Below are 26,801 nucleotides of genomic sequence, written 5' to 3'. Positions count from 1 at the left end.
GTTATGCATATTCGATGTGACGTATGTGCAAAATTACAAAAATATCATCTTTGTTCTAAATACCCTAATGTTATCTAGATACAGCAAAATTGCACAAAAGAATTAGCAGATTTTTTTTACTCAAAAACTTAACAAACAATACCAAAGTAAAAAAAAAACAAACAGTTACTCCATCTTGGACACATTAAAAATTCCCTTTTTAAAAATGATATTTATTATAAATATTTTTTTTACATCAGAAAAAACGGTTTTCTGAAATGCAATGAAGTGAACGCTCTTCCATATAAATACATATTGTTTTTTTATTTTAAACAAAAAATGAATATTATACAATTGGATAAAAATTATTCAATATTTCACAAGGTTTTTAAATACAAAAAAAATGTTTTAATAATTAAATACTATATACGCAAAGGGGGCAGTGTGACTCCACATCCATAATGTGTAGGGGTGTCAGAAAGTGCTGGAAATGTTTTTTCTGGGATTATTCTTCAGCTTGGGTGTCCATTACTTTTGCTGCTCTGGACCAGGGGTATGGAAGAAAAATTCTTGTAGATTTTGGGGTACGGGGACCCCTCACATTCTTTGAATGGCTTCCCTATTACACTTTCAGCACTCCCCGCTTCTTGGGACGTGGAAGATTTACTCAGATGTCTTGCTCTTCGGTTTTGAAACCAGACCTGCGATGGTGACAAAAAAAAAAACAATATGTTTTCAGACAAAAATTAAGAACTTTTAAAAAAAAAATGTCTGTCATTTTTTTCAAATCAATATATAATTTATTATGTAAGACAAGAATTAATAATTATCCAACCTAGACAATGCTCTGAGCACTAAAAAATCGGCACTCGGCAGCAATACTACACACTTCCTGTATATAAATTAAAAAAAAAAACAAAATATGATACAAAAAAATATTCTCACCTGAATCCTGGGCTCTGGGATCCCTGTGACCTGAGCGAAGCAGCATCTGCTCACATAATCGGGGTAGGGGTTGAAATCAAACTGCTTCTGTAGGAATAGAGTCTGCTGCTTGTTGTAGAGAGTCCTCTTTCGACACTTTTGACTTGACGTCGATGGGACTTGATCTTCTTTTTCTTCCTTGACTCTCTTGGATGTTTCCATTTCTTCTTCAGGCAACATTCCTGAAAAACAGTAGTAGATAACAAAAGTTTAGAAAACCTTTGTGTAACCTCAATGTTACTGAATTCTGATAGGAAGGTCCTCTTTCGAGAATCAGTTGGGAGTGGATGAAAGACCACCTCACTCTATGGAACACCTATCCTGTCCTCCATTGATATCAATCGACACTATGTAATTCTTAATGTAACCTGTGGGGGGCACAACAAGAAAACAAAACACATACTCATTGGTGTCCTACTGAGGGAGGAGTTTCGGTAGAGGAACACTTAATTATCTACCTATGGTCCAGGAGCCCTTCTAATAAATAGAGATTGTTCAAAGCAAAGGCTCCCTGTAGCCTTAGCCTAAAGGTTATCACCGATCCACAACATAGAGAATATTTTTTTCTGACCACTGAGAGTCCTACAGCTGGGACCTCCACTGATTATGAGACTGAAGGCCATGTTCACCACAAAGCTGGTCTGTTTGTTACCAATGTAACTGCTGTAGATATCCAGGTGTGTATGCATGAAAACTTTAGATCTTGGCTCACACCATTGAATGAAGGGCCATTCAAAAGTGAATCTTCCCTTTAAGGAACAACATGACAAGGCTGAAGATGCAGCTACCAAACAAACATATTAGGAAAAGACTCATCTGAGTGAAGAAGACCATTTCTCGAAATGGACCCCCCCCCCCCCACCACCACTGTAATAACCTTTGAAAAGACATTGTGGAAAACCAACTCAATGTAGAATAACTACGGTGGTTTGACCCATTACCATCATTGCCCAGTGGACCCTCACCACTCATAGTTTGCCTCGTCTCTGAGAAAGGCAGATCATAAAGATAAGTCATGGAGACTTATAGACCTCATTGGTCATATTGTCACCTCAAAATTGGGCCTTCACACTTTAGATGTTGTTCCCGAAACCCCTACATGCTAACATTGGCATTAGCTCCTTTCCCAATATAATGAAATCATCGAAAATGTTAAAATCGGAGAACCCAACCTTTATTTTACCAGATTTCGAGGGGTTGTTGGGAGGCCTCAAATACATAGATTGATCGACCATCCAGATGAAACTGGTGATTTTCCAGAACATACAACTATTTTTATGGGCATTTTTTTAAGTCATGGCCATCAAACACCCTACTACTCTCCCCAAACCTCCAGGTCAATGGAGATGCCAATCAAGATCTGGGAAACTCTTATATTTGGGCCTCAAAAAATCAAAATAAGAAAACTCACTTACTTTTAATTCCATGTGCTTGTTGCTTTGTCAGCTGCTCGTCTTGACCCGGAATGGGCGGTGTAGACTGATCTTTCCAGTTGCTGAAAGTCTTTGTTATCGGAGGAGGTTCCTGTGGGATCCCGAGTATGGAATATAGCTCGACCAGGGTGTCCTGGAGTCTGTTTGGGTCATTTAGTGGCCTCTGTATTTCCAGGTCTAGAAGTTTAGGAAACGTGGTGATGTCATTTAGGTCCTTGTCACATGGTGGAGGAAGATAGAGATCTGGGTAATCCTCCTGTAGAGAGAGAGCATTGGAGATGACCTGGTCCAGCTCTGGGTCCCTCTCCATGTGTGTGCTTCTGTGGGCCCTCTCTGCTCAGATTTAAGGTTACCTTGGACTTTCCAGTTCTTATAAAACCACATGACACTTGGAGAAGCCAAAAATTGTATCTTAGGACACAACGTACACATAACTTTGATGTAACTTAAAAGAAGTGGTGACACCTTCAGGCCTTGATCCTACCTGGACATGTCTACCCTGTTCACACTTCAACTTTTGGACCAAAAAGTCTTGAAGCATAAATATGAATAAGGAAGTGTTAAAAATAACAAAAAAAACCATTTGCTTCAAATACAACGAATCCACATTGGAGGTGGACATGAAAGAGGGCAAATCACTTATTATGCTAAAAAGTCCCTTTGATGTTACCCCAAACTGTAAGAGGAGAATAAAATGTAATGTCAGGGAATAAACAAAAAGAAAGGCTAGAAAATAAGACAAAAAATTCACAAAAATTCAATTCACAAAAAAAGCTGAAGTAAAAGCTGAAATGGAAAAATATAAAATACGGTAGATTAAAATATATAACAAAATAGAAGTAAAATAGAATTAGTAAAAGAGATAAAATAAAATATAATACAAAATAATGAAAAAAAAGAGGTGAAAGTATAACAGTTAAAGAATAAAAAGAAACAAATTAAAGTGAAATTGAAAAATAACAGCATAAAAAACTAAAAGATTAGAAGATAAATTGAAAACAAAAATTAGATTAAAACAGAACTCAATAAAATAAAAGATAAAAATTAATTGAAATAAAATAAAAAGCTAATGAAAAACCTGAAAATAAAAATGAAAAACTTTAAAAAAAAAAAAGAAATTCAATTAATAATAATACAAATAATACAGGAATAATACTACAGAATTTATCTGGGGAATCAAAAGTGGAATCCACAGCATGAAGCGCATGCATAGGACTTTACATATATCACCCACCTGTTGAGGAAGTTTCAAAGATTCCCAAAAATTTACAGTGCAGCGAGTCACTCTCTGCTGTGATGTTAGGAACATGCAGCGCCAACACTCTCCACAGGTTGTGTGTGGTATTGCAGTTCTGTTCCACTAAAGTAAATGTGGCTGAGCTGCAGTACCACAAACGACCTGGGGGCAGGGGTGGCACTGTTTTAGAAGGGTTTCTATCCCTTGTATTCCCTTTTAACCCCTTTATCTCCATGTTAAAAACCCAGGCCACTTTTCGTGCAAAATGTGTGTGATTTCGTTTTGTGGGGTTTTTTTTAATGGGGAGGTACATTTTTTTTTAGACTTTGTTTTTTTCCTTTTTTTTTTTTTAAATACTTTATATCTGCGACACTGACATGAGATAATTTGATCTCCTATATAATGGACGGCGCTATGTGTATTATATATCCCTGACATGTCGGGCCATAATATAAAGCTATCAAGCCCTGGGGTCCTTCAGTGAACCCCCAGGCTGCCGTGCGACGCCATCAGCACCTGATCCTTTGTTTTGTTTGTTTTTTTGCAAAAGTAAATCAGGATGTTCCTCTAATACAACCAATAGAAAAGCGGGAGAAGAAAAACTATTCAGTCAGAAATGTCTGCATCCCATGGAATCTGGGCCATGGACCACCCTGTACTGTAGTGTGTAGGTAGCGCCCCCTGGAGCATTATTTATGGTAAACTGGGACAAAACATGAAGCTTCTGGTGTCTTCTCATATGAGACTTTGGGTCCCCTCAGCCCACCAGGACCTTCTTCTATCTCATCTCCCTCTATGGCTGGAGACATCGTACACAGTCAAAAACATTTGTTAGATAAAAATGTAATGTATGTGGCCACCAACCTCATCTGAGTATCAGGGGTGGCCCCCTACACACAGGCCCCTCACATATGTATCAGGGGTGGCCCCCTAAACACAGGCCCCTCACATGTGTATCAGGTGGGGGCCCACTGCACACAGGCCCTTCACATGTGTATCAGGGGTGGCCCCCTACACACAGGCCCCTCACATATGTATCAGGGGTGGCCCCAGTGGCGTAACTAGGAGAGACAGGGCCCCCTAGCAGGCTACAGCATGGGGCCCCCCTTCCCACTTAAAAAATATACACATTAGTATACTCACACATGCGAGTTACAATTACATATAAATACAGTGCCATATGTAACATACACACACACAGTGTATACAGACACCATATACACATCACAGATACTGCATATATACATCACAGTATATGTTATATACACATTATGCTGGACAATGTGCAGTACAATATAGATATTATGGTGCACATCCTCCATTCTTTATTGTGTCATGTCGGATGACGGGGCCCCCTCACACTGCGGGCCCCATAGCGGCTGCTATAGCTGCTACTGATGTAGTTACGCCCCTGGGTGGCCCCCTACACACAGGGCCCTCACATGTGTAGCAGGTGTGGCCCCCTACACACAGGCCCCTCAAATGTGTATCAGGGGTGGCCCACTACACACAGGCCCCTCACATGTGAGTATCAGGGGTGGCCCACTACACAGGCCCCTCACATGTGTATTAGGGGTAGCCCCCTACACACAGGCCCTGCACATGTGAGTATCAGGGGGGCCCCCTACACACAGGCCCCTCACATGTGTATCAGGGGTGGCCCCCTACACACAGGCCCCTCACATATGTATCAGGGGTGGCCCCCTACACACAGGCCCCTCACATGTGTAGCAGGTGTGGCCCCCTACACACAGGCCCCTCAAATGTGTATCAGGGGTGGCCCACTACACACAGGCCCCTCACATGTGAGTATCAGGGGTGGCCCACTACACAGGCCCCTCACATGTGTATTAGGGGTAGCCCCCTACACACAGGCCGTGCACATGTGAGTATCAAGGGGGCCCCCTACACACATACCCCCCACATGTGTATCAGGGGGGCCCCCTACACACAGGCCCCTCACATGTGTATCAGGGTGGCCCCCTACACACAGGCCCCTCACATGAGTATCAGGGGTGGCCCCCTACACATAGGCCCCTCACATGTGTATCAGGGTGGCCCCCTACACACAGGCCCCTCACAGGAGTATCAGGGGTGGCCCCCTACACATAGGCCCCTCACATGTGTATCAGGGGGGTCCACTACACACAGGCCCGCCACCTGAGTATCAGGGGTGGCCCTCTACATACAAGATCTCACATGTGTATCAGAGGTGGCCCCCTACACACAGGCCCCCCATCTGAGTATCAGGGGTGCCCCCCTACACACAGGCCCCTCACATGTGTATCAGGGGTGGCCCCCTACACACAGGCCCCTCACATGTGTATCAGGGGTGGCCCCCTACACACAGGCTCCTACCATGTGTATCAGAGGAGGCCCCCTACACACAGGCTCCTACCATGTGTATCAGGGGTGGCCCCCTACACACAGGCCCCTCACATGTGTATCAGGGGGGCCCCCTACACATAGGCTCCTCACATGTTTATCAGGGGTGGCCCCCTACACAAAGGCCCCTCACATGTGTATCAGGGGTGGCCCCCTACACATAGGCCCCTCACATGTGTATCAGAGGAGGCCCCCTATACACAGGCCCCTCACATGTGTATCAAGGGTGGCCCCCTACACATAGGCCCCTCACATGTTTATCAGGGGTGGCCCCCTACACACAGGCCCCTCACATGTGTATCAGGGGTGGCCCCCTACACATAGGCCCCTCACATGTGTATCAGGGGGGCCCCCTACACACAGACCCCTCACATGTTTATCAGGGGTGGCCCCCTACACAAAGGCCCCTCACATGTGTATCAGGGGTGGCCTCCTACACATAGGCCCCTCACATGTGTATCAGAGGTGGCCCCCTACACACAGGCCCCTCACATGTGTATCAAGGGTGGCCCCCTACACATAGGCCCCTCACATGTTTATCAGGGGTGGCCCCCTACACACAGGCCCCTCACATGTGTATCAGGGGTGGCCCCCTACACATAGGCCCCTCACATGTGTATCAGGGGGGCCCACTACACACAGACCCCTCACATGTGTATCAGGGGTGGCCCCCTACACACAGGCCCCTCACATGTGTATCAGAGGAGGCCCCCTACACACAGGCCCCTCACATGTGTATCAGAGGTGGCCCCCTACACATAGGCCCCTCACATGTGTATCAGGGGTGGCCCCCTACACATAGGCCCCTCACATGTGTATCAGGGGTGGCCCCCTACACACAGGCCCCCCATCTGAGTATCAGGGGTGGCCCCCTACACATAGGCCCCTCACATGTGTATCAGGGGTGGCCCCCTACACACAGGCCCCTCACATGTGTATCAGAGGAGGCCCCCTACACACAGGCCCCTCACATGTGTATCAGAGGTGGCCCCGTACACACAGGCCCCTCACATGTGTATCAGAGGAGGCCCCCTACACACAGGCCCCTCACATGTGTATCCGGGGTGGCCCCCTACACATAGGCCCCACACATGTGTATCAGAGGTGGCCCCGTACACACAGGCCCCCCATCTGAGTATCAGGGGTGGCCCCCTACACACAGGCCCCTCACATGTGTATCAGAGGTGGCCCCCTACACATAGGCCCCTCACATGTGTATCAGGGGTGGCCCCCTACACACAGGCCCCCCATCTGAGTATCAGGGGTGGCCCCCTACACATAGGCCCCTCACATGTGTATCAGGGGTGGCCCCCTACACACAGGCCCCTCACATGTGTATCAGAGGAGGCCCCCTACACACAGGCCCCTCACATGTGTATCAGAGGTGGCCCCGTACACACAGGCCCCTCACATGTGTATCAGAGGAGGCCCCCTACACACAGGCCCCTCACATGTGTATCCGGGGTGGCCCCCTACACATAGGCCCCACACATGTGTATCAGAGGTGGCCCCGTACACACAGGCCCCCCATCTGAGTATCAGGGGTGGCCCCCTACACACAGGCCCCTCACATGTGTATCAGGGGTGGCCCCCTACACACAGGCCCCTCACATGTGTAACAGGGGTGGCCCCCTACACACAGGCTCCTACCATGTGTATCAGAGGAGGCCCCCTACACACAGGCTCCTACCATGTGTATCAGGGGTGGCCCCCTACACACAGGCCCCTCACATGTGTATCAGAGGTGGCCCCGTACACACAGGCCCCTCACATGTGTATCAGAGGTGGCCCCGTACACACAGGCCCCTCACATGTGTATCAGAGGAGGCCCCGTACACATAGGCCCCTCACATGTGTATCAGAGGTGGCCCCCTACACACAGGCCCCTCACATGTGTATCCGGGGTGGCCCCCTACACATAGGCCCCTCACATGTGTATCAGAGGTGGCCCCGTACACACATGCCCATCACATGTGTATCAGAGGAGGCCCCCTACACACAGGCCCCTCACATGTGTATCAGAGGTGGCCCCGTACACACATGCCCATCACATGTGTATCAGAGGTGGCCCCCTACACACAGGCCCCTCACATGTGTGTATCAGAGGTGGCCCCGTACACACAGGCCCCTCACATGTGTATCAGAGGTGGCCCCGTACACACATGCCCATCACATGTGTATCAGGTGGGGGCCCCCTACACACAGGCCCCTCACATGTGTATCAGGGGGGCCCCCTACACATAGGCCCCTCACATGTGTATCAGAGGAGGCCCCCTACACACAGGCCCCTCACATGTGTATCAGAGGAGGCCCCCTACACACAGGCCCCTCACATGTGTATCAGAAGTGGCCCCGTACACACATGCCCATCACATGTGTATCAGAGGTGGCCCCCTACACATAGGCCCCTCACATGTGTATCAGGGGTGGCCCCCTACACACAGGCCCCTCACATGTGTATCAGAGGTGGCCCCCTACACACAGGCCCCTCACATGTGTATCAGGTGGGGGCCCCCTACACACAGGCCCCTCACATGTGTATCAGGGGGGCCCCCTACACACAGGCCCCTCACATGTGTATCCGGGGTGGCCCCTCACATGTAGTAGGTCATCACTATGACGACATCTCCAGCACCACTGACATTACAGCCTGTAGGACTCTAATGGCCATAATAACCTAATGAATGACCTGACCCATAATGAACCCCCCCCCTCAATACACAAGAGGGGACATTAAAGGGACGGGGCAGACACATCATCAGCAGGGGCCTCTCTAATGGGGGTGACATCAAAGGAAACCTCCAATCCACGAGCCGGATGTCTACACAAATATATTGTCATCTATCTCATATCTATCTATCTATCTATCTCCTATCTATCTATCTATCTATCTATCTCCTATCTATCTATCTATCTATCTATCTATCTATCTATCTATCTCATATCTATCTATCTATCTATCTATCTATCTCCTATCTATCTCCTATCTATCTATCTATCTATCTATCTATCTATCTATCTATCTATCTATCTATCTATCTATCTATCTATCTATCTATCTCATATCTATCTATCTCCTATCTATCTATCCATCTCATATCTATCTATCTATCTCCTATCTATCTATCTATCTATCTATCTATCTATCTATCTCCTATCTATCTATCTATCTATCTATCTATCTATCTATCTATCTATCTATCGCCTATAAATCTTTCTGCTTATCCATTATATATGTATCATATCATATATATGTAATATGTAGAATTCAATCTCATATCTCACTGCCTATCTGCCTCATGTTTATCTATGTATCTGTATATCTGTATTCCCGTGTCTGTGGACTGCCTATAGCCGGCACTAGGGAGGCCATGGAAAAATTCTAAGCCAAGCAGTGCAGAGGCCTCCCGGTACATACAGCGAGTGCTGGGGGAGCATCATACACCGGCCACTTACCTCATGTCTGCCCATCGTCCTGATATCTATGTTTTATCTATTTCATTCATCGGATATATATGTATCTATCTCATATCTATCTCATATCTATCAATCTATCATCGATCTATCTCCTATCTATCTATCTCCTATCTATCTATCTCATATCTCTCTCATATCTATCTATCTATCATCGATCTATCTCCTATCTATCTCCTATCTATCTATCTATCTATCTATCTATCTCATATCTATCTATCTATCTATCTATCTATCTATCATCTATCTATCTATCATCGATCTATCTATCTCATATCTATCTATCTATCTATCTATCTCATATCTATCTATCTATCTATCTATCTATCTATCTATCTATCTATCTATCTATCTATCTCCTATCTATCTAATATCTATCTATCTCATATCTATCGATCTATCATTGATCTATCTCCTATCTATCTCATATCTATCTATCTATCTATCTATCTATCTATCTATCTATCATCTATCTATCTATCTATCTATCTCATATCTATCTATCTATCTATCTATCTATCTCGTATCTATCTATCTATCTCATATCTATCTATCATATCTATCTATCTCCTATCTATCTATCTCCTATCTATCTCTCTATCTCTCTCTCTATCTATCATATCTATCTATCTCATATCTATCTATCTATCTCCTATCTATCTCTCTATCTATCTATCTATCTATCTATCTCCTATCTATCTCCTATCTATCTATCTATCTATCTATCTCATATCTATCTATCTATCTATCTATCATATCTATCTCATATCTATCTATCATATCTATCTATATATCTCCTATCTATATATCTATCTATCTATCTATCTATCTATCTCATATCTATCTATCTCATATCTATCTATCTCCTATCTATCTATCGATCTATCTATCTATCTCCTATCTATCTATCTATCTATCTCCTATCTATCTATCTATCTCCTATCTATCTATCTATCTCATATCTATCTATCTCATATCTATCTATCTATCTATCTATCTATCTATCTCATATCTATCTATCTATCTATCTATCTATCTATCTATCTCCTATCTATCTATTATCTATCAGGCTCCTTGCACTAGTTCCTTTCCTATAATGTAATATTAGCTGATAACTCCTCTCTCCATGTGTAGACTGTGAAGTGTGAAGAGAAATTCTCCAGCATCAAAGCTTCTGTTTAAGACAGATATTTGCATGATAAATCTACAAATGCCACGTGTGTATTGTTCTATACGGTGAGGTGTCACTGGTGAGGAAACATCAAAGGACCAGGCACCATTTTTGACACTTTTTAGAAGACATCAAGAGAAAGTCCACTTTGTTCTCCAGAACATCCTCTGACCCGTTCTATATATAAGATGATGAGGATCCTCCTGCCATCATTTCACTCACTGAACAACCATGGACTCAGAGCTGGACCAGGTCCTCTGCACCATACTTTCTCTAGAAGAAGACTACCCAACATTTGCTCCCTCCATGGTGGCTCAGGAAACTCCAACCAATACCACCCAATTATTTCCAGGTCTCTTCTCTTCCATGGAAACCCAACCAGACCCTCAGTACTCCCTGACTTTGAGGGAAACTCTACTGGAGATCTACAATCTGGTTGGAATCCAACAACAAGCAAAAGCCTTGAAGAACATGGATCTACAGAAGCCATCAGTGACGGTGAAGACACCATCATGTTCCTCATCACCAACCTTCAACAACGCGTCCTACGACGATTCTCCTTCATTGAAAAGTAAGTCATCCACCAGAAAATTTTTCCAAACAAATTAATTTTTTGAGAACAATTTTACAATATTTCCATGTTTTGTATCTTTAGGAAAATTTCACGGTGAAGACAATGAGCTTTGTAAGAAGGTCAGGACGGAGAAGGATGAGGCAAACATGGCCGCCCCCAACAACAGATGTAGGAGGAGGACAAACTACAGCAAGGAGCAGATCGCCTTCCTCACGGCCGAGTTTGAGCGCAACCCATATCCAGACTTTAACCGGAGATGTCGGATTGGCCGTCACACTGGAATAACAGAGCCAAGAATCCAGGTATGGCAAGATTTAGTATTGTTTATGTAAAAAACTATTTTAGTTAGACTAACAATAGAAACATATAAGTAGTATAGCTAAAGCAACACCTAATATTAAAGATAAAAAATACATGTTATTATTATTGCTGTTGTTTTACGATTGTTATTCTTTTATTATTATTTCATTATTATTTATTTAATTAATTTATTATTAATTTATAATTATAATTTTTATCATTATTTTTCATTTATAATTATTATTTTTATCATTATTATTAATTTATAATTATTATTATTTTTATCATTATTATTTTTATCATTATTATTCATTTATAATTATTTTAATTTTTATCATTATTATTCCTTTATAACTATTATTTTTATCATTATTATTAATTTATAATTATTATTATTTTTATCATTATTATTATTTTATAATAATTGTTATTTTATTATTACGTTTGATGCTTTAAATTTGCTGTTTGTTATAGTTTCATTGTTAGTTTTACTCAAATAATTTTTAACAGTAATATTGTCATGGCGTAATCTTAATAATAGTAATAATAATTGATAACAACATATTTATATTACCACTATTACTAACAATACTAATTAGTATAACTTCAACATGTATTTATTATTCATATCTAAAAATTACCGCAACATTGTTTGTATTATTCATATTTTTTTCATTATTTTATGGGTATTTTTAAGCTATTAATGAAAGAAATTAATGAAAAAACAAAACAAAAAAACATGGAATTAGTAATCATATAAATAATTAAAAAACATTTATATTAAATATTATATTAAAATTAACATTTCAAAAATGATTTTTTTAAAATGTAACATAAACCATAATATTCTAGGAAATAACTTGAATTGTACTAATATGTAAAAGGCAAATAATAACAGTAGTGATTTTTAATAAACCCCAACATTCTGAATTATTACAACCTTTTTGTGCCTTAATGTTAAAAGTAACAATAACAATACTAATACAGTAATTAAAGTTATAATAATCATTGTTATAAATACGAAAAATAATATTGATAATAGTAAATCTAATCATAAAATAAAAATGTTAATAACAACAAAAAAAATAATAGTTATAACTTTCATGATGATGAATAATATTATAATATGATATTATAACTTAACTTTATGATGATAACTATTATTTATTATTCCCAATGAAATTATGTTTTAATAATTCACTTTATCATCATCATCACTATTATTTTTTGATGACTATTCATTATGATTGCACTAGATCTATCAAATTAAATTCTTAGAGTAAATTCTTTAGAGAACATTGAAATATTTTTGTGCTTTTCTTTCCCTTTTTTGTGTCATCATTTTTTATTAATTTTGATCATTTCTCTATTTTTCTTTCAGGTTTGGTTCCAGAACAGAAGAGCGAGACATCTCCAAAAACCCAACAAATCTGAGGAGGACAATCTGCACCCGAAATCCACAGCTACAGAACAGATCTGTCAAAGTTACAATGAGAATCCCCCCAATCCCCATCAGTACGGAGCAGCCCCCAGTGCGGACCCCTCGTGGCTCCTGCCGGACCTGGAGTCTCTGTTATATTAGATGGAGGATGGAGGGATCGTTATATGTATATTACGTACTGTAGGCACTTATTGGGGGGAGAACTAGAAGTAATTTATTATTCGGGGTTACTTATATTTTTCTGCTTTAGGAAAATGTCGTTTAATATTTTTAAAAATATTTTTGTTATGAAATCATTTTAATAAAATATTGTACATTGTTTGACTTGTCTTTTTTCTTAGATGTATAAAATAATAATGTTGTACCATTTTGATTCTGTTTAAAAAATATATAAATTTTTGGTTCTTATTTGATATTTTTTGGGATTCTTATCCGATAGATCATTTATTTTTAGGGGTTATGTATAATCTTCCACTTTAGAAAAATGTTCAACATATTTGTTTTAAATCATTTTTCAATCATTTTTTTCTGTATAGTGTTTGACTTCTTGGTTTTTGTTAAACTAGATTTATAAGATACACAATAAAGTTACAACATTTTTAAAATTAATCGATTTCTGTTTTTTTTTTTGGTATCTTCACTGGATTTAAATAAAATTTAAAGTAGACAGACCCTTTCACTTTCATCACTTTTACAGGTGTTTAGGGGGAGATTTATCACAAATGTCCGAGGTAAAACTGTTCTAGTTTCCCATGGAAACCAATCAGAGCTGTGGAAAGATAAAAGCTGAGCCCTGATTGGCTGCCATGGGAAACTAGAACAGTTTTACTCTCAGACAAATCTCCCCCATAAACTGGATTCTCAGTATCAGATTGGTGCGGTCTAACACCCTGTAACCCCACAGATCAGTTGTTCTCAACAGCTGAAACCCTAAAAATGGAATAAGAAGCAGAGAGAGCGCCATTCTAGTGTAGTGGTCAGACTAGGTTACTGCAGATCAGCAATCCCACAATGACTTGATCCATCCACTAAATAGAGATGGGTGCTGTCTGCTCCTTCAACCATTCTCCTTTTCAACCTTGCATTGATGCACACATGCTCGCCGCTTTGAGACAGCATGTATTAATGCAAAACATTCAACCAAGGTTGGTGGAGTCCAAAACTGACGACTACAGATAGTATGAGCACTTTTGGTGTTATGGAGAAGGCCAAGTCAACCATAGTCACCCTCATTGTAGTTATTTATCTGGGCTGAGCAGCACTCACCCTATGACATGCTTGTTCACTATCCTCAAAGCCTTGTGAGGCACCTAAAATAATGTAGACTTCATGCAGTCCAGCAAGAGCAGCCAAATCTCCTGCGTCCATCAATCTCTGAGATATTTCACATTTAGATTTGGGCCCATATTTCAGGAAGTGACTTCCATGTACAGATTCAGTATCACAAAAGGGGCCATATAACTTCCAAAAAGGAAGTACATTCAGCAAATCTTATCAATTATATCCTATGGCCTAGCGTTAGAGCCATAAAGAAGCTAAAAAAAAGTCCAGTCTGAAGAAAAGCCAAAGTTTAATCAAATTGGAGCCCAGCCCATCTCTCATTTAGAAAGGTCATCCACCATTAAGGTGGAAGTCTGGGAGTCGATGTCGATGGTTTCCAAGTTGAAGATACCTAAACCAGTTACTGCCAAGGTATGGCTACCAAAAAGAGGTCACCGCCAGAGACAAGGACTTACCCCAGCATGTGATGCACTATGGAAGTTTTGTTGACTGTAAATCTAGTGACAGTGCCATAAAGAAATGTAAAAACTGCATTCTGAAGTGGAGTCAAAGTTTAACCCAAGTGGAGACCGGCCTACATCTTGCTAAGAAAGAAGAAGAAGTCCTATTGAGAGTGATAGAGGTAGAATGTAACCAAGAGTCTAAGTAAACTTTAATCATGTTATGATAGGAAGTAGACCATCATCGTGTTATGACAGGAAGTAGACCATCATCATGTTATGACAGGAAGTAGACCATCATCGTGTTATGACAGGAAGTAGACCATCATTGTGCTATGACAGGAAGTAGATTTTCATTGTGCTATGACAGGAATCATCATATCTAGTAGACTAGACATATTATCTTATGACTTTCATATATAGACATTTTTCTAATAATTCATTAAAAATAAATGACTTCAATATTAAGATTTTGTTTTTCTCAAACAAGGCCTATATAATAATAGGTCTCAAAAAAGATGCCATAGGTGAAACCTTACTTGCATGTAAGTTGATGCCTGTAACGTAATGGTGAGGTGCATTTAGATATAACATACTTTGTATTACAAAAATATCTTTAAGGCCTCCCTCCTTTTACTCCTCCAATACACCTGGATGATATAAAAATGGCCAAAATACTTGAGCCATCATTTGATCGAGAGCAGATGAAGGGACCAATCATGGATGCTGAGATAGACCAGGTCCTCTGCACTGTCCTCTCCCTACAAGAAGACTACCCTGCATTATCTCCTCCCCCCTGAGGAGCCAGCACCATCTATGGGGTCATGTCTACACCGTCAATCATTTATGCCAGAACTATGTGTCCAGTAATTTCTTCACTTTGAGTAATTTTATTTCACAAAAGGAAACAGAGGAAACTCTACATCATTCAGCTATTCTCCAGCAGACAGTACGGGAATTATATTCTATTTTTAGGTATAAATGAAGGACCCTGGACTGAGAAAAATATAAGACAATGTACAACAAGAATAGCAGGACCTGAGACTAACAGGGCAGAAAACTTGAAGAAGCCATTAAATAGTAGCTAGATTTTATACATTTATAAATGTATTATTTAAAGTTATTCAAGTTTTTATTTAAAGATTTAATAACATTTTTATTAAAGTATATTTTATTTTTTTATATGCATTTGTTCATCGGTTTTATTATTCTATATTTTTAAAACTCAAGTTAAAAATTTGAAAGTTCAATATTTGTGCAAGTTTCAATTTAATTAGTTTAATGTCAAAATATTGTTCTCATTATATGTTTAGGTAACGAGAAGAAATCTACCGGTAATATTATTGTCATTATTACATTATGATGTCTAAAGATTCTTCATTTTAAGTAGATTTATAAACTTAAATATATCACATATTTTATTGTTTTTTTTTATACATTATTGATTTTTTTCTGGCGTAGAAGCAGTGATAAATCCCCCCCATGTGTCTATAATAACACAATTCACCCATTGGGATGGATGTAGTTTATTTATAATCAATGGGGGTCATTTACCTTATCTCTGTTTGTTATGGCTATTTTTTTTCCGTCTTTTTGCTTCTTTGATAATTTAGCAATCTCACTTTTTCCCTGTTAAAATGAGTTTTTTTTCTGATCTCTTTTTGAGAAATTTGATAAAAATGTAGCAAAAATGTCACACAAATGCCTGAAGTAATTTCTTTCCATTTTCTAAGTTTTCCTTAAGCATGGTTTGGTTTGTAGTTTTTTGCGCCAATAAATGTCACAAATTTTAGACAATTTGAAATGATAAATGTCGTTTGTGACATTAAGAACATCTGGAATAGAAGATACATGTGTCTTACTGGCGAAAAAAACAAATGTCTGGCGGACATTTTGAAATGGCACAAAAATTGCAATGCGCCAAAAAATTGTCTAAAAAAACACAGAAAAAAAGGAAAAATAAAGATAAACGACCCCCAATGTCTTCTGTTTCCTCCACTGTTTAAAGTATTATGATTTTTGTGGTTATTTAATAACACAATAAAATGTTTTTGTTATTTTATTCTCTCGATAGTAAGAGTCTTGTGGATTTTATTGACGACACAGAATTATCGTAATGTGCTGAGAACGTGAACCTAAGGAGAAAGCAAAAGAGGAGACTGGAAGAGAGTGTGGGACATGTTAGGTTTCACTGGTTGTGCCTCGTGTGTTATAAAATACATTAAAAATACCATGGGGTCACATGTAGAGATCAGGAGGATTTCTTAGTAAGTTTGTGTGTGTTCTTCGTGACTAGGACATATTGTCAGATTGGTGGCCATGCAGCCAATCCTTGCCCTCTATCTACCAGCCATGACTAGGCCATTGCCAATCACAGCCATAGCTAGAAGGTAAGGGTGTTAATTTGCCGGATTGGCTGCACTGTTGCCTATTTGGCAATATGTCCGGGTCACGTGTGACACGGATTCCAAGGTGAAGTTTGGGTCCATCTCTAGTCACATGAATTAAGATTTAGAGCTGATGTTTTCGGGAATTTTTAGTTTAATTTAATATTGAAGCATTCATTTACCCTGTAATGTACTGGTACCTTGTAATAAGGTAGGTCGTAGAACACTGATGCTTGGCCCTGCATACATGTGTATATAGTAAAGATGGAAAGCTTACATTTTTTTAATAAATATATTCATATTTCATTGTTATCAATTTCTTCTTGATTCTTATTTAATTTTTTTTTCCCATTGAGGCCTTTATGATTAAAATCGAATCTAGGATTGAAGAAATCTCTTAGATGCCACCTCACCTCTATATCATATAACTATCTTTGATGTCTATGACATCATTGTTAGGTCTATTTACATTATAAGGGACATAGATCTCCAGTAGTGGGTAGAGGTGTGAAATGGGATGAAAGTGTCAAAGAAGTAGCCCCAATATTACAAAAACATCAAAAATCTCCCCGCCTTTCATCCTCTAATACACAAGACCTCCCTGTCTTAAACATGGACTCAGATAACTAGAGAGAGACATAATTTTCCCAAGAGCAGCTGAAGGGACCAGTCATGGATACTGAGCTAGAGCAGGTCCTCTGCACTGTCCTCTCCCTAGAAGAAGACTACCCTGCATTATCTCCTCCCCCGAGGAGCCAGGACCATCTATGGAGTCATGTCTACACTGTCAATTATTTGTGCCAGAATTATGTGTCCAGTAATCTCTTTACTTTGAGTAATTTTATGTCACAAAAGGAACCAGAGGAAACTCTACATCATTCAAATATTCTCCAGCAGACAGTACGGGAATTATATTCTAATGTAGGCATAAATGAAGAATCCGGGACTGAGACGAATATAAGACAACACAGAACAGATAAAGCAGGACCTGAGACTAACAGGCAAGACAAACTGACAACTTTTCAAACAACTAAAAAGTAAGTATTTAAGATTCTTTATACACTTGTCTGAAAATGTACTATTTAAATTGCTTATTTTATGTATTTTTTAAAATTGCTTTTTTTAAAATTGCTCAAATTTAGAGATTTAAAAATAAACAGAATATTGTATGAAAAATACAATTCTTTTTGTGTTAAAATATAGTATTTTACTATTCATTTTTTAAAAATAAATATATATATTAGAGAAAATATGAACTGTATTACTCGCAAAATGTTATTGATCTCATTTTATGTTGTTTTGTATGCAGGAAAATATTCAGATGAGGGACTGTTGGATGTGAGAAGCCTAGAGTAGAAACGAACTTGTATTCCAGTAGCCCAACCAGGAAGAAAACCCTCTATAGTAATGAACAGACCCAGTTCTTTCAGAACCAGTTTGACTATAATCTTTATCCCGATTTTGTGAGCAGATGTTGTATTTCTAAAATAACAGGAATCCTAGAACCCAGGATACAGGTAACGAGAAGAAATGTAGTACTATTGTCATTATTATTAGTAATAGAAATAGTAGTAGAGTAGAAATAGAATTAGTAATACTAGTATTACTAGTACTAGAGTAGTAATAATAATAGTAGTGTTCTTATTAATAGTAATAGTAGTAAAAGTAGCATTAATCGTAATAATAGTTGTGATATTAGTAGTATAAGTAATAGTAGAAATAGTAGTAACAGTAGTAGTAATAAAAATCTTCTAGTATTAGAAGTAATAGTAGTAGTCATATTAGAATTAGTAGTAGTAGTATTAGCAGTAATAGTAGTAATAGTAGAGGTAATAACAGTAGTAGAAGTAATTACCACACTGTGATTTGTAAGGATTCCCATGTATAGTAGTTTTGAGATGTAATATTATCTGTACCAGAATTGTAATTATTATATTTCCATTGTGGTTTAGGTTTGGTTCCAGAACAGAAGAACAAGAAATCCATCAAGACGGACTCTTATTCTGGAAATAAAGAAATCCACATCACTGATTGTCCATGAAAAGCTTCCATTTATTTCCATGGAAAACATGTGTCTATAATAAGACGGTACACCCATTTTTTATTTGTTGTTACATTTTTTTAAAATAATACAATAAAATGTTTTTGCTTTTTTCTTCTCTCAATATTGAGACATTTGTGGACTTTCCTACATGGAACTACCATCATGGAGCATCAAAAGTTACCGTCATGGAGCATTATGGACAAACCACAAGCAAAAATCAGTGTGTCATAGGGCAAAGTAGAGCATTATGGAGTTACCACCATGGAACTACCGCCATGGAGGATCATGGAACTACCGTCATGGAGCCTCATGGAACTACCATCATGGAACTACCATCATGGAACTACCGTCATGGAGCATCATGGAACTACCATCATGGAACTACCATCATGGAACTACCGCCATGGAGCATCATGGAACTACCGTCATGGAGCATCATGGAACTACCGTCATGAAGCATCATGGAACTACCGTCATGGAGCATCATGGAACTACCATCATGGGACTACCATCATGGAGCATCATGGAACTACCATCATGGAACTACCATCATGGAACTACCGTCATGGAGCATCATGGAACTACCATCATGGAACTACCGTCATGGAGCATCATGGAACTACCATCATGGAACTACCATCATGTGACTACCGTCATGGAGCATCATGGAACTATCATCATGGAACTACCATCATGGGACTACCGTCATGGAGCATCATGGAGTTATCGTCATGGAGCATCAGGGAGTTACCATCATGGAACAACCGTCATGGAGCATAATGGAACTACGGTCATAGAGCATCATAGAGTTATCGTCATGGAGCGTCATGGAGTTACCATCAAAGAACTACTGTCATGGATCATCATGGAACTACAGTCATGGAGCATCATGGAGTTACCATCATGGATCTACTGTCATGGAGAATCATGGAGTTAACGTAATGAATGTGAAACTGAGGACAAAGCAAAGGCGGAAACTGGGAGAGAGTCTGAAACAAAGACATGTAAGTTTCACTAGTTATGTCTTATGTTTTTATGAAATATCTTCCACAGACAATGGTAAAATATGTCCTGGGTCACTTGAAAGAAATGTCTTTGATCAAAGACAATTTACATATTGGAGACCAAGTCCCTACTTCAAAGAAAGGTGTGAAATGAGACTGGGTGAAGGCAAGATCAATGGATCAAAGAAATGGGTGACTCCCCAATATTACAAAAACATCAAGCAGAAGTTTTTCCTTTCTTCCCTAGTATACAAATGTTAGTAGATACATATGTTACCCAGAAGACTGGAGTCATAATTCAGCTAGAAGAAATTGAGAAGAGCAGCCATAAATATTGAGCTATAGAGCAGTTCTACTTCACTGTCATCTCTTTATCCTGCATGGTCTCCTCCCCCGAGGAGCCATCATTATCTTAAACATAGTCATTTACCTGTTTTTAGTGCTTTATCTTCAGTGAAGGAGACACATACTACTCACTAACACATCATTCTAGGGCTGACAGTGTTCGAAATGCAATTTTTCCTAAATTTTATGTGAGAATTATGTAAGGAGAAGAATAAAGGACACATTATAGGACACATATCAAGTAAGTGCAATTTTATTATTATTATTTTACTGGAATTTTAGTAGCTCTTTCAATGAAGACTTTGTGTAAACTGTTAAACAATTTGCCAAGATATTTATAAATTAATTTTTTTTTTTAAACTTAAAAGAACTTAAGAATGTAAATAATTCAGAGGTTTATTGGCTGTTTAGAGCAAAGGCAATTTTTCAATATTTTTCTATAATTATTTTATAGACTTTACATTTAAAATAAAATTTAAGTAAAGAATGATAATAACATAACATTTGTCCTCATATTTTGTCTATTTCATCTATCTTTCTAATTATCTATTTATCCATCTATCTCCTATCTATCTATCTATCTATCTATCTATCTATCTATCTGTCTCCTATCTATCTATCTATCTCCTATCTATCTATCTATCTATCTATCTATCTATCTATCTCATATCTATCTATCTATCTATCTATCTATCTATCTATCTCCTATCTATCTCCTATCTATCTACCTATCTATCTATCTATCTATCTATCTATCTATCTATCTCCTATCTATCTATCTATCTATCTCATATCTATCTATCTATCTCATATCCATCTATCTATCTATCTATCTCCTATCTATCTATCTCATATCCATCTATCTATCTATCTCCTATCTATCTATCTATCTATCTATCTATCTCCTATCTATCTATCTATCTCATATCTATCTATCTATCTATCTATCTATCTATCTGTCTGTCTCTGTCTGTCTCTGTCTATCTATCTTTTGTCTATTATCTATCTTCTATTACCTATTCTTTCTATCTACCTACCTACCTGCCTACCTATCAAGCTGTCAATTATCTATCTATATCCTATTTATCTGTCTATCTCTTACTTGCCAATAGAATAATCAACACACATCATAAGGTAAATACATAACCTAGCAATGTACTTTGTATATTGCTATTTCTGTTATATTTATAACTATTATTTAGTAATATGGACCAAACTATCTTCATCCTGTAAAACATTAAAATTGTTTTGGTACATTTGATTCTCCTTAATAGTATGGAAAGAAATGTCTTTGATTCTAGGAGTTAGGGTTAAGAAGTCAATTAACATTTAAAAGACCATGTTCCTCCTGGGAAGGTAGGTGTGAAATGGGTGGGGCATTGAATAAAAGGATCAAAGTACTGGGTTAGTTCCCTAATATTACAAAGACATCAAAAAGGGGTCCTCTGTAATACACATATTCTAGGAGATACATAATCTGCTCCAAACTGCTGGATGAACCATTAGAGCAGAAGAATCTGAAGAGAAAAGTCATGGATTCCGAGCTTGACCAAGTCCTCTGCACCATCCTCTCTCTAGAAGAAGACTATCCAGGGTTATCTCCTCCCCCGAGGAGCCAGGAACTTCCATGCAGGCATTTCTACACTGTTATTGATTTCAATTCAGTAAAGGAAGATCTAGAACGTCTCCATCACTCCAATGTTCTACAACAAGCAGCGAGTGAACTCTATTCTATGTTAAGTCCAACCCAGGACTCACAGATCAGGCAGAAGATAAAACCAAATAGCATTCCTGATGAGACCACCTCTGCGGAAGCCGGAGACAACACAACAAGCAAGCCAATAAAGAGTAAGTGTCTCTTCTTTTATATTTGATGTCTATTTTAACTAGTTTCTGGGGGTGTGTTGTTATAATAGATTGAAACCATTTAAAAATTTTTTTTATTTTTTTTAATTATTATTTATACATTTCTATTAATTATGTACAAACAAGGAGAATGATATTATATGAAATGTCTTTACTTAAACAGATTTATTTCACAAATGTTTCTATTTTATACATTTCCATTATTAATTCAGATATTAGATTTTTTTTAGTCTCAGAAGTTTTTATGTTTTAAATGTTTTAATATGTTAATATTTAATAATAAACTTTAAATATTAATAAAACTTTATTTTTCTTTTCTAAAGGGAAATATTCAGATGATGGACTGGAAGGAAGTAAGAAGCCTAAATTGGAGAAATGTAACCAGGATACGGTGTCCTGCAGCAACCAATACAGAAAGAAAACCATCTACAGCACTGAGCAGACCAACTTCCTCCAGAGCCAGTTCGAATCCAACCCGTATCCCGACTTTGTCCAACGATGTCGTTTATCTCAGATAACGGGAATCCCAGAACCCAGGATACAGGTAAGGAGATAAAGCCTTATTCTTAAAGATGAGCACATCTGAACCTCAAGTTTGAGTCTGTGGTCCGGGTGTGTCCAACAATAGGTCAAATGGAACTTAAGTCCCGAACTTGAACTTCTGATCCGCTCATCTCTACTTGTTTTGTTTTTTTTTTTAGTTATTTTTTCTGACTGTATTATACAATTTTTCACAAAGTATCTTTATAACATATTTAGCCATTTTAGTACTAGGCCTCAATCTTAGCTTCACCACCTTTACTTCTCCATGGTATTTTTTTTTAACAAAAAACATCAAAATGATAAAATTTATTTTATTCAATATTTTTACAGGTTTGGTTCCAGAACAGAAGAGCAAGACATCCTATCAGAAACAACTTCCTGGAAAAAAAGAAGAATCTTCTGCCTCCAGAGGTGAAGACTCCAGGAGACCTGTACAGGATCTAGGATTCTGTGTCGAGATTTTATCAGCACATTTAGTATTTTTGTCTATTTTCTTTTTCATATATAAAGTTTATTGTTGTTTTAAGTTATTTTTTACTCTGGTTTTGCACTTATTTCATTCAAAAATAAATCCACTTTCTATTTTACTCATATTGTCGATCTCTAGGTATTAATTTAAAAAAATGGGAAAAAAATTGTTTTTTTTTTTGTAATCCAGTACTGGTTATAAAAAATGTGTGTTAAAAAAAAATCACACACACATTAGGGATTCTTCTCTGTTCCAGCACTGCTAGTACTACTAGCTATTTACTCTCTTATGATATCAGCCAATCACTGTTCAAGGATGATGATGTCACTGCTAGGTCAAGTGACACATCATCACTACAGACAACCCATTGGGATCAAGGATTAGCAGTGCTGGAACAGAGAAGAATCTTTTATTACGTTTAAAACATTGAAGTTTTTCTCTCATCGTGGTCGTACATTTATAGGCGTATTTTCCAACAGAATGTTTTTAAATAAGTATTTTAATTTTTTTTTTAAAATTGTGTGTACATAAAAAATATTCATCTAAGTTGAGTTACCAAGACAAGCCACGTTGGATAGATGGCTGGCAGGGCATTAGCCCCAGGTACTAGGGCAGTGATGGCGAACCTATGGCACTAGTGCCAGAGGTGGCACTCAGAGCCCTTACTGTGGGCACTCACGCCATCAGCCCAGGACTGAGTTCACCAAACAGGAACAAATACATTAAATCTTTCTGCAGTCCTAGGCAATTTATGAGATGCTGCACACAGCACTATTTTACAGCAACACTTCATTGGCTGTTTGGAACTGCTTGAAAATTGAGAAGTTGTTGAAAGAAGTTATCTTTGGAGGTGATCCTGCTGGACCCACCATTCTCCCTCTACAGAGAGACTCTGGAGAGAAGATACAATGAGAGTCTGAATTTGCCCTCCTTCTTTCAACTGCATTGGTGGCCTCAGGCGGCCAATACAATTAAAGTAGTGGAAGAACAGGTAGCAATAAGTTACTGCTTAAAATGGCACATCAGATTAAATAAGTAGGTTTTGGTTGTAGTTTGGGCACTCGGACTATAAAAGGTTCGCCATCACTGGTGCAGGGTATATGGTAGAATATGGCACTGGGCACATGGTGTAGGCCAGTGGTGGCGAACCTATGGCACTTATGCCAGAGATGGCACTCGTAGGCCTCTCTGTGGGCACGCGGGCTGTCTCCCAGGCATAGAGTTTGTCAGACATGGCATCTTCCTGCAGTCTCAGGCAGTCCAAGTAGTGCCCTGCTATTTGGTCCTGTCCAAAGAGTGAAAAGGTGTGGACAGGGTTGGATTGGGGCTCCAAAATTCTGGTAGCAATAAGGTTGTTACTGCCTAAATTGCTGTGTTGGCACTTTGGGAAAAGCTAGTGTTTTTTGGGTCTCATTTTGGGCACTCAATCTCTAAAAGGTTCGCCATCACTGTACTAGGGTATCAAACACGGGGCAAGAGCAGAAAACTGAACGGGTGCCTCAGGGGAGGGATGTCTCAGCTGTAGCCTTCACAGATAAAATGAACATATTTCTATCCTAAAAAGGGAGGAAATATTGGACCCTTCTGGGGGAACCAAATAAAGGACAGGACAATTAGGTAAGGTAATCTAAAAAAAAAATAAATAAAAAAAATGGAAGTGACTTAGGTATGAAGGATCCCAAGGATCCCTAGGGGTAGTATGTAAGTAGATGACCCAACCATAAGAGTCCATAGAAAGTCAAAGTCATTACTAAGTGGACATTCCCTTTAACTGATATAACTACCTGCAGCACCACCACAAGGGTGAAGTATCGCTAAGTTCTTATTGTATTCAATGGGCTGTTTAGGTAATGCATAACATTTCTGTGCTTCCAGAGGATTAAAGGGGTTGTCCACTTAACATTTAAGCAGATTAAAGAAAATAATTAGTAATGTTTATGTAGTGAAAAGTTATTACATTTTTCAATATACTTTATACTCTGTATCAATTCTTCACGGTTTCTTTGATCTCTGCTTGCTGTGTTCTAGTTGTCATGCAACAGGAAGTTCCATTGTCTATTTCCTCTATATAAACACCGGCACATGGTCATGTGATGTCACACAGGCGCACAGCTCGTCAGCATCACTCATCTTTGATTACACTGTGGTGCTCATTTACAAAGGGTCCGCACTTTCATCGGAAGGGGTTTTTGGCGCACGCGATCGTATTGTGGCGCATTGGCACCGGGAGATATGCACTCACATACACCGGGAAGAAGAAGGTGAACTCCGGCGGATCTCAGCGGGGAAGCGACACATGCAGGATCTCGGGTGCACGATCTTGGTGGATCGCGGCGGACTTCATCCTCGTCAGACAGTCCAGATCGGGGATCTCAACAGGACTGGGTATGTAAATGTGCCCCTGTGTGTTATAATGTGCTTATATAGAGGAAGTAAACAATGGAGCTTCCTGTTGCATGACAGCAAGAAACAGCAAGCAGAGGTCTAGAAAACTGTGAAGAATTGATACAGAAAGTATATTGGGAAATTTTATGAATTTTCATCACACCTGCTTGTATGTGCTGACAGGAAGTGACCCATCCCAAACAGGAAGCTGGGAGACACAGGGGGTCATTTACTAGGGGCCCGATTCGCGTTTTCCCGACATGTTACCCGAATATTTCCGATTTGCGCCGATTTCCCCTGAATTGCCCCGGGATTTTGGCGCACGCAATCGGATTGTGGCGCATCGGCGCTGGCATGCACACAACGGAAATCGGGGGGCGTGGCCGAACGAAAACCTGACGGATTCGGGAAAACCGCCGCATTTAAAACAAAAAATCTATCGCTGAGCTTGCACTTACCTTCACTCAGCCCGGCTCAGTGAACTCCAGTGCGGTCCGATGCTTTTCAGTGCAGCAGCGCCACCTGGTAGACGTCGGAGGAACTACCTTAATCAATCCCGGCCGGACCCGAATCCAGCGCAGAGAATGCGCCGCTGGATCGCAAATGAACCGGATAAGTAAATCTGCCCCACAGTGTGAATTAGAAGACAGAAATTCAATGTCATTAATATCTAATGTCTGCTGTTACATGGGACTTTTAGCACAGAAGACTAAGTCACGGCACTATATAGGCAGGAATACAAGTACGGAGATTGCTTCTATCAGACCGGTGGGGTGGTCGTATAGCAGGATTTTTTTGCCTTTGTCAGGAGGTTTGTAAAGAACATAAAGTTTCTAAACAAGATTGGTAACGATGTTTAGCAGAGAGATTAGTGGATATATATGTGGGGGGAAATATTCTCACAGTCTTCACGCCCACCTACCTACACCCTGAACACGATATGATGACTCGTCTAAAGATATGATGTGGCTTGTGCATGGAAATATACTGAGGGCATATGATGGAAAAAGATACAACAACTGTATATTAGTAGAGTAAACAGCACAGTAACTATCAGGG

At 39.4% G+C, this 26,801-nt stretch overlaps 3 protein-coding genes across 4 annotated transcripts in view; 2 read left to right on the top strand and 1 right to left on the bottom strand.

Annotated features, from left to right (window-relative positions):
- Window positions 1-184: 184 nt before the first annotated feature.
- LOC140128292 (homeobox protein siamois-like) overlaps window positions 185-26,801 on the bottom strand; it is a 32,177-nt gene continuing 5,560 nt past the window's right edge. The window contains exons 2-4 of one of the 2 annotated variants that reach the window (XM_072149889.1): window positions 2,379-2,652; window positions 925-1,145; window positions 185-680 (exon numbers count right to left, since the gene is read on the bottom strand). In XM_072149889.1, coding sequence (XP_072005990.1) covers window positions 492-680; window positions 925-1,145; window positions 2,379-2,652 — 684 coding nt within the window. In that variant the 3' untranslated portion in view covers window positions 185-491. Of the gene's footprint in view, window positions 681-924; window positions 1,146-2,378; window positions 2,722-26,801 lie in introns of those variants that run through there. The other variant, XM_072149888.1, reaches the window with a different exon arrangement.
- Window positions 10,895-13,119, top strand: LOC140125848 (homeobox protein siamois-like). Its single transcript, XM_072144724.1, has 3 exons — window positions 10,895-11,234; window positions 11,319-11,539; window positions 12,919-13,119. The coding sequence occupies exons 1-3, from the start codon at window positions 10,895-10,897 to the stop codon at window positions 13,117-13,119; spliced, it is 762 nt and encodes a 253-aa protein (XP_072000825.1).
- Window positions 17,759-19,167, top strand: LOC140125847 (homeobox protein siamois-like). Its single transcript, XM_072144723.1, has 3 exons — window positions 17,759-18,123; window positions 18,462-18,603; window positions 19,039-19,167. The coding sequence occupies exons 1-3, from the start codon at window positions 17,759-17,761 to the stop codon at window positions 19,165-19,167; spliced, it is 636 nt and encodes a 211-aa protein (XP_072000824.1).

This window comes from Engystomops pustulosus, chromosome 4 (assembly GCF_040894005.1).
Source record: "Engystomops pustulosus chromosome 4, aEngPut4.maternal, whole genome shotgun sequence".
Classification (NCBI taxonomy): domain Eukaryota; kingdom Metazoa; phylum Chordata; class Amphibia; order Anura; family Leptodactylidae; genus Engystomops; species Engystomops pustulosus.
The sequence above is the reverse complement of the archived record's forward strand: the minus strand, read 5'-3'. Positions and strand labels throughout refer to the sequence as shown.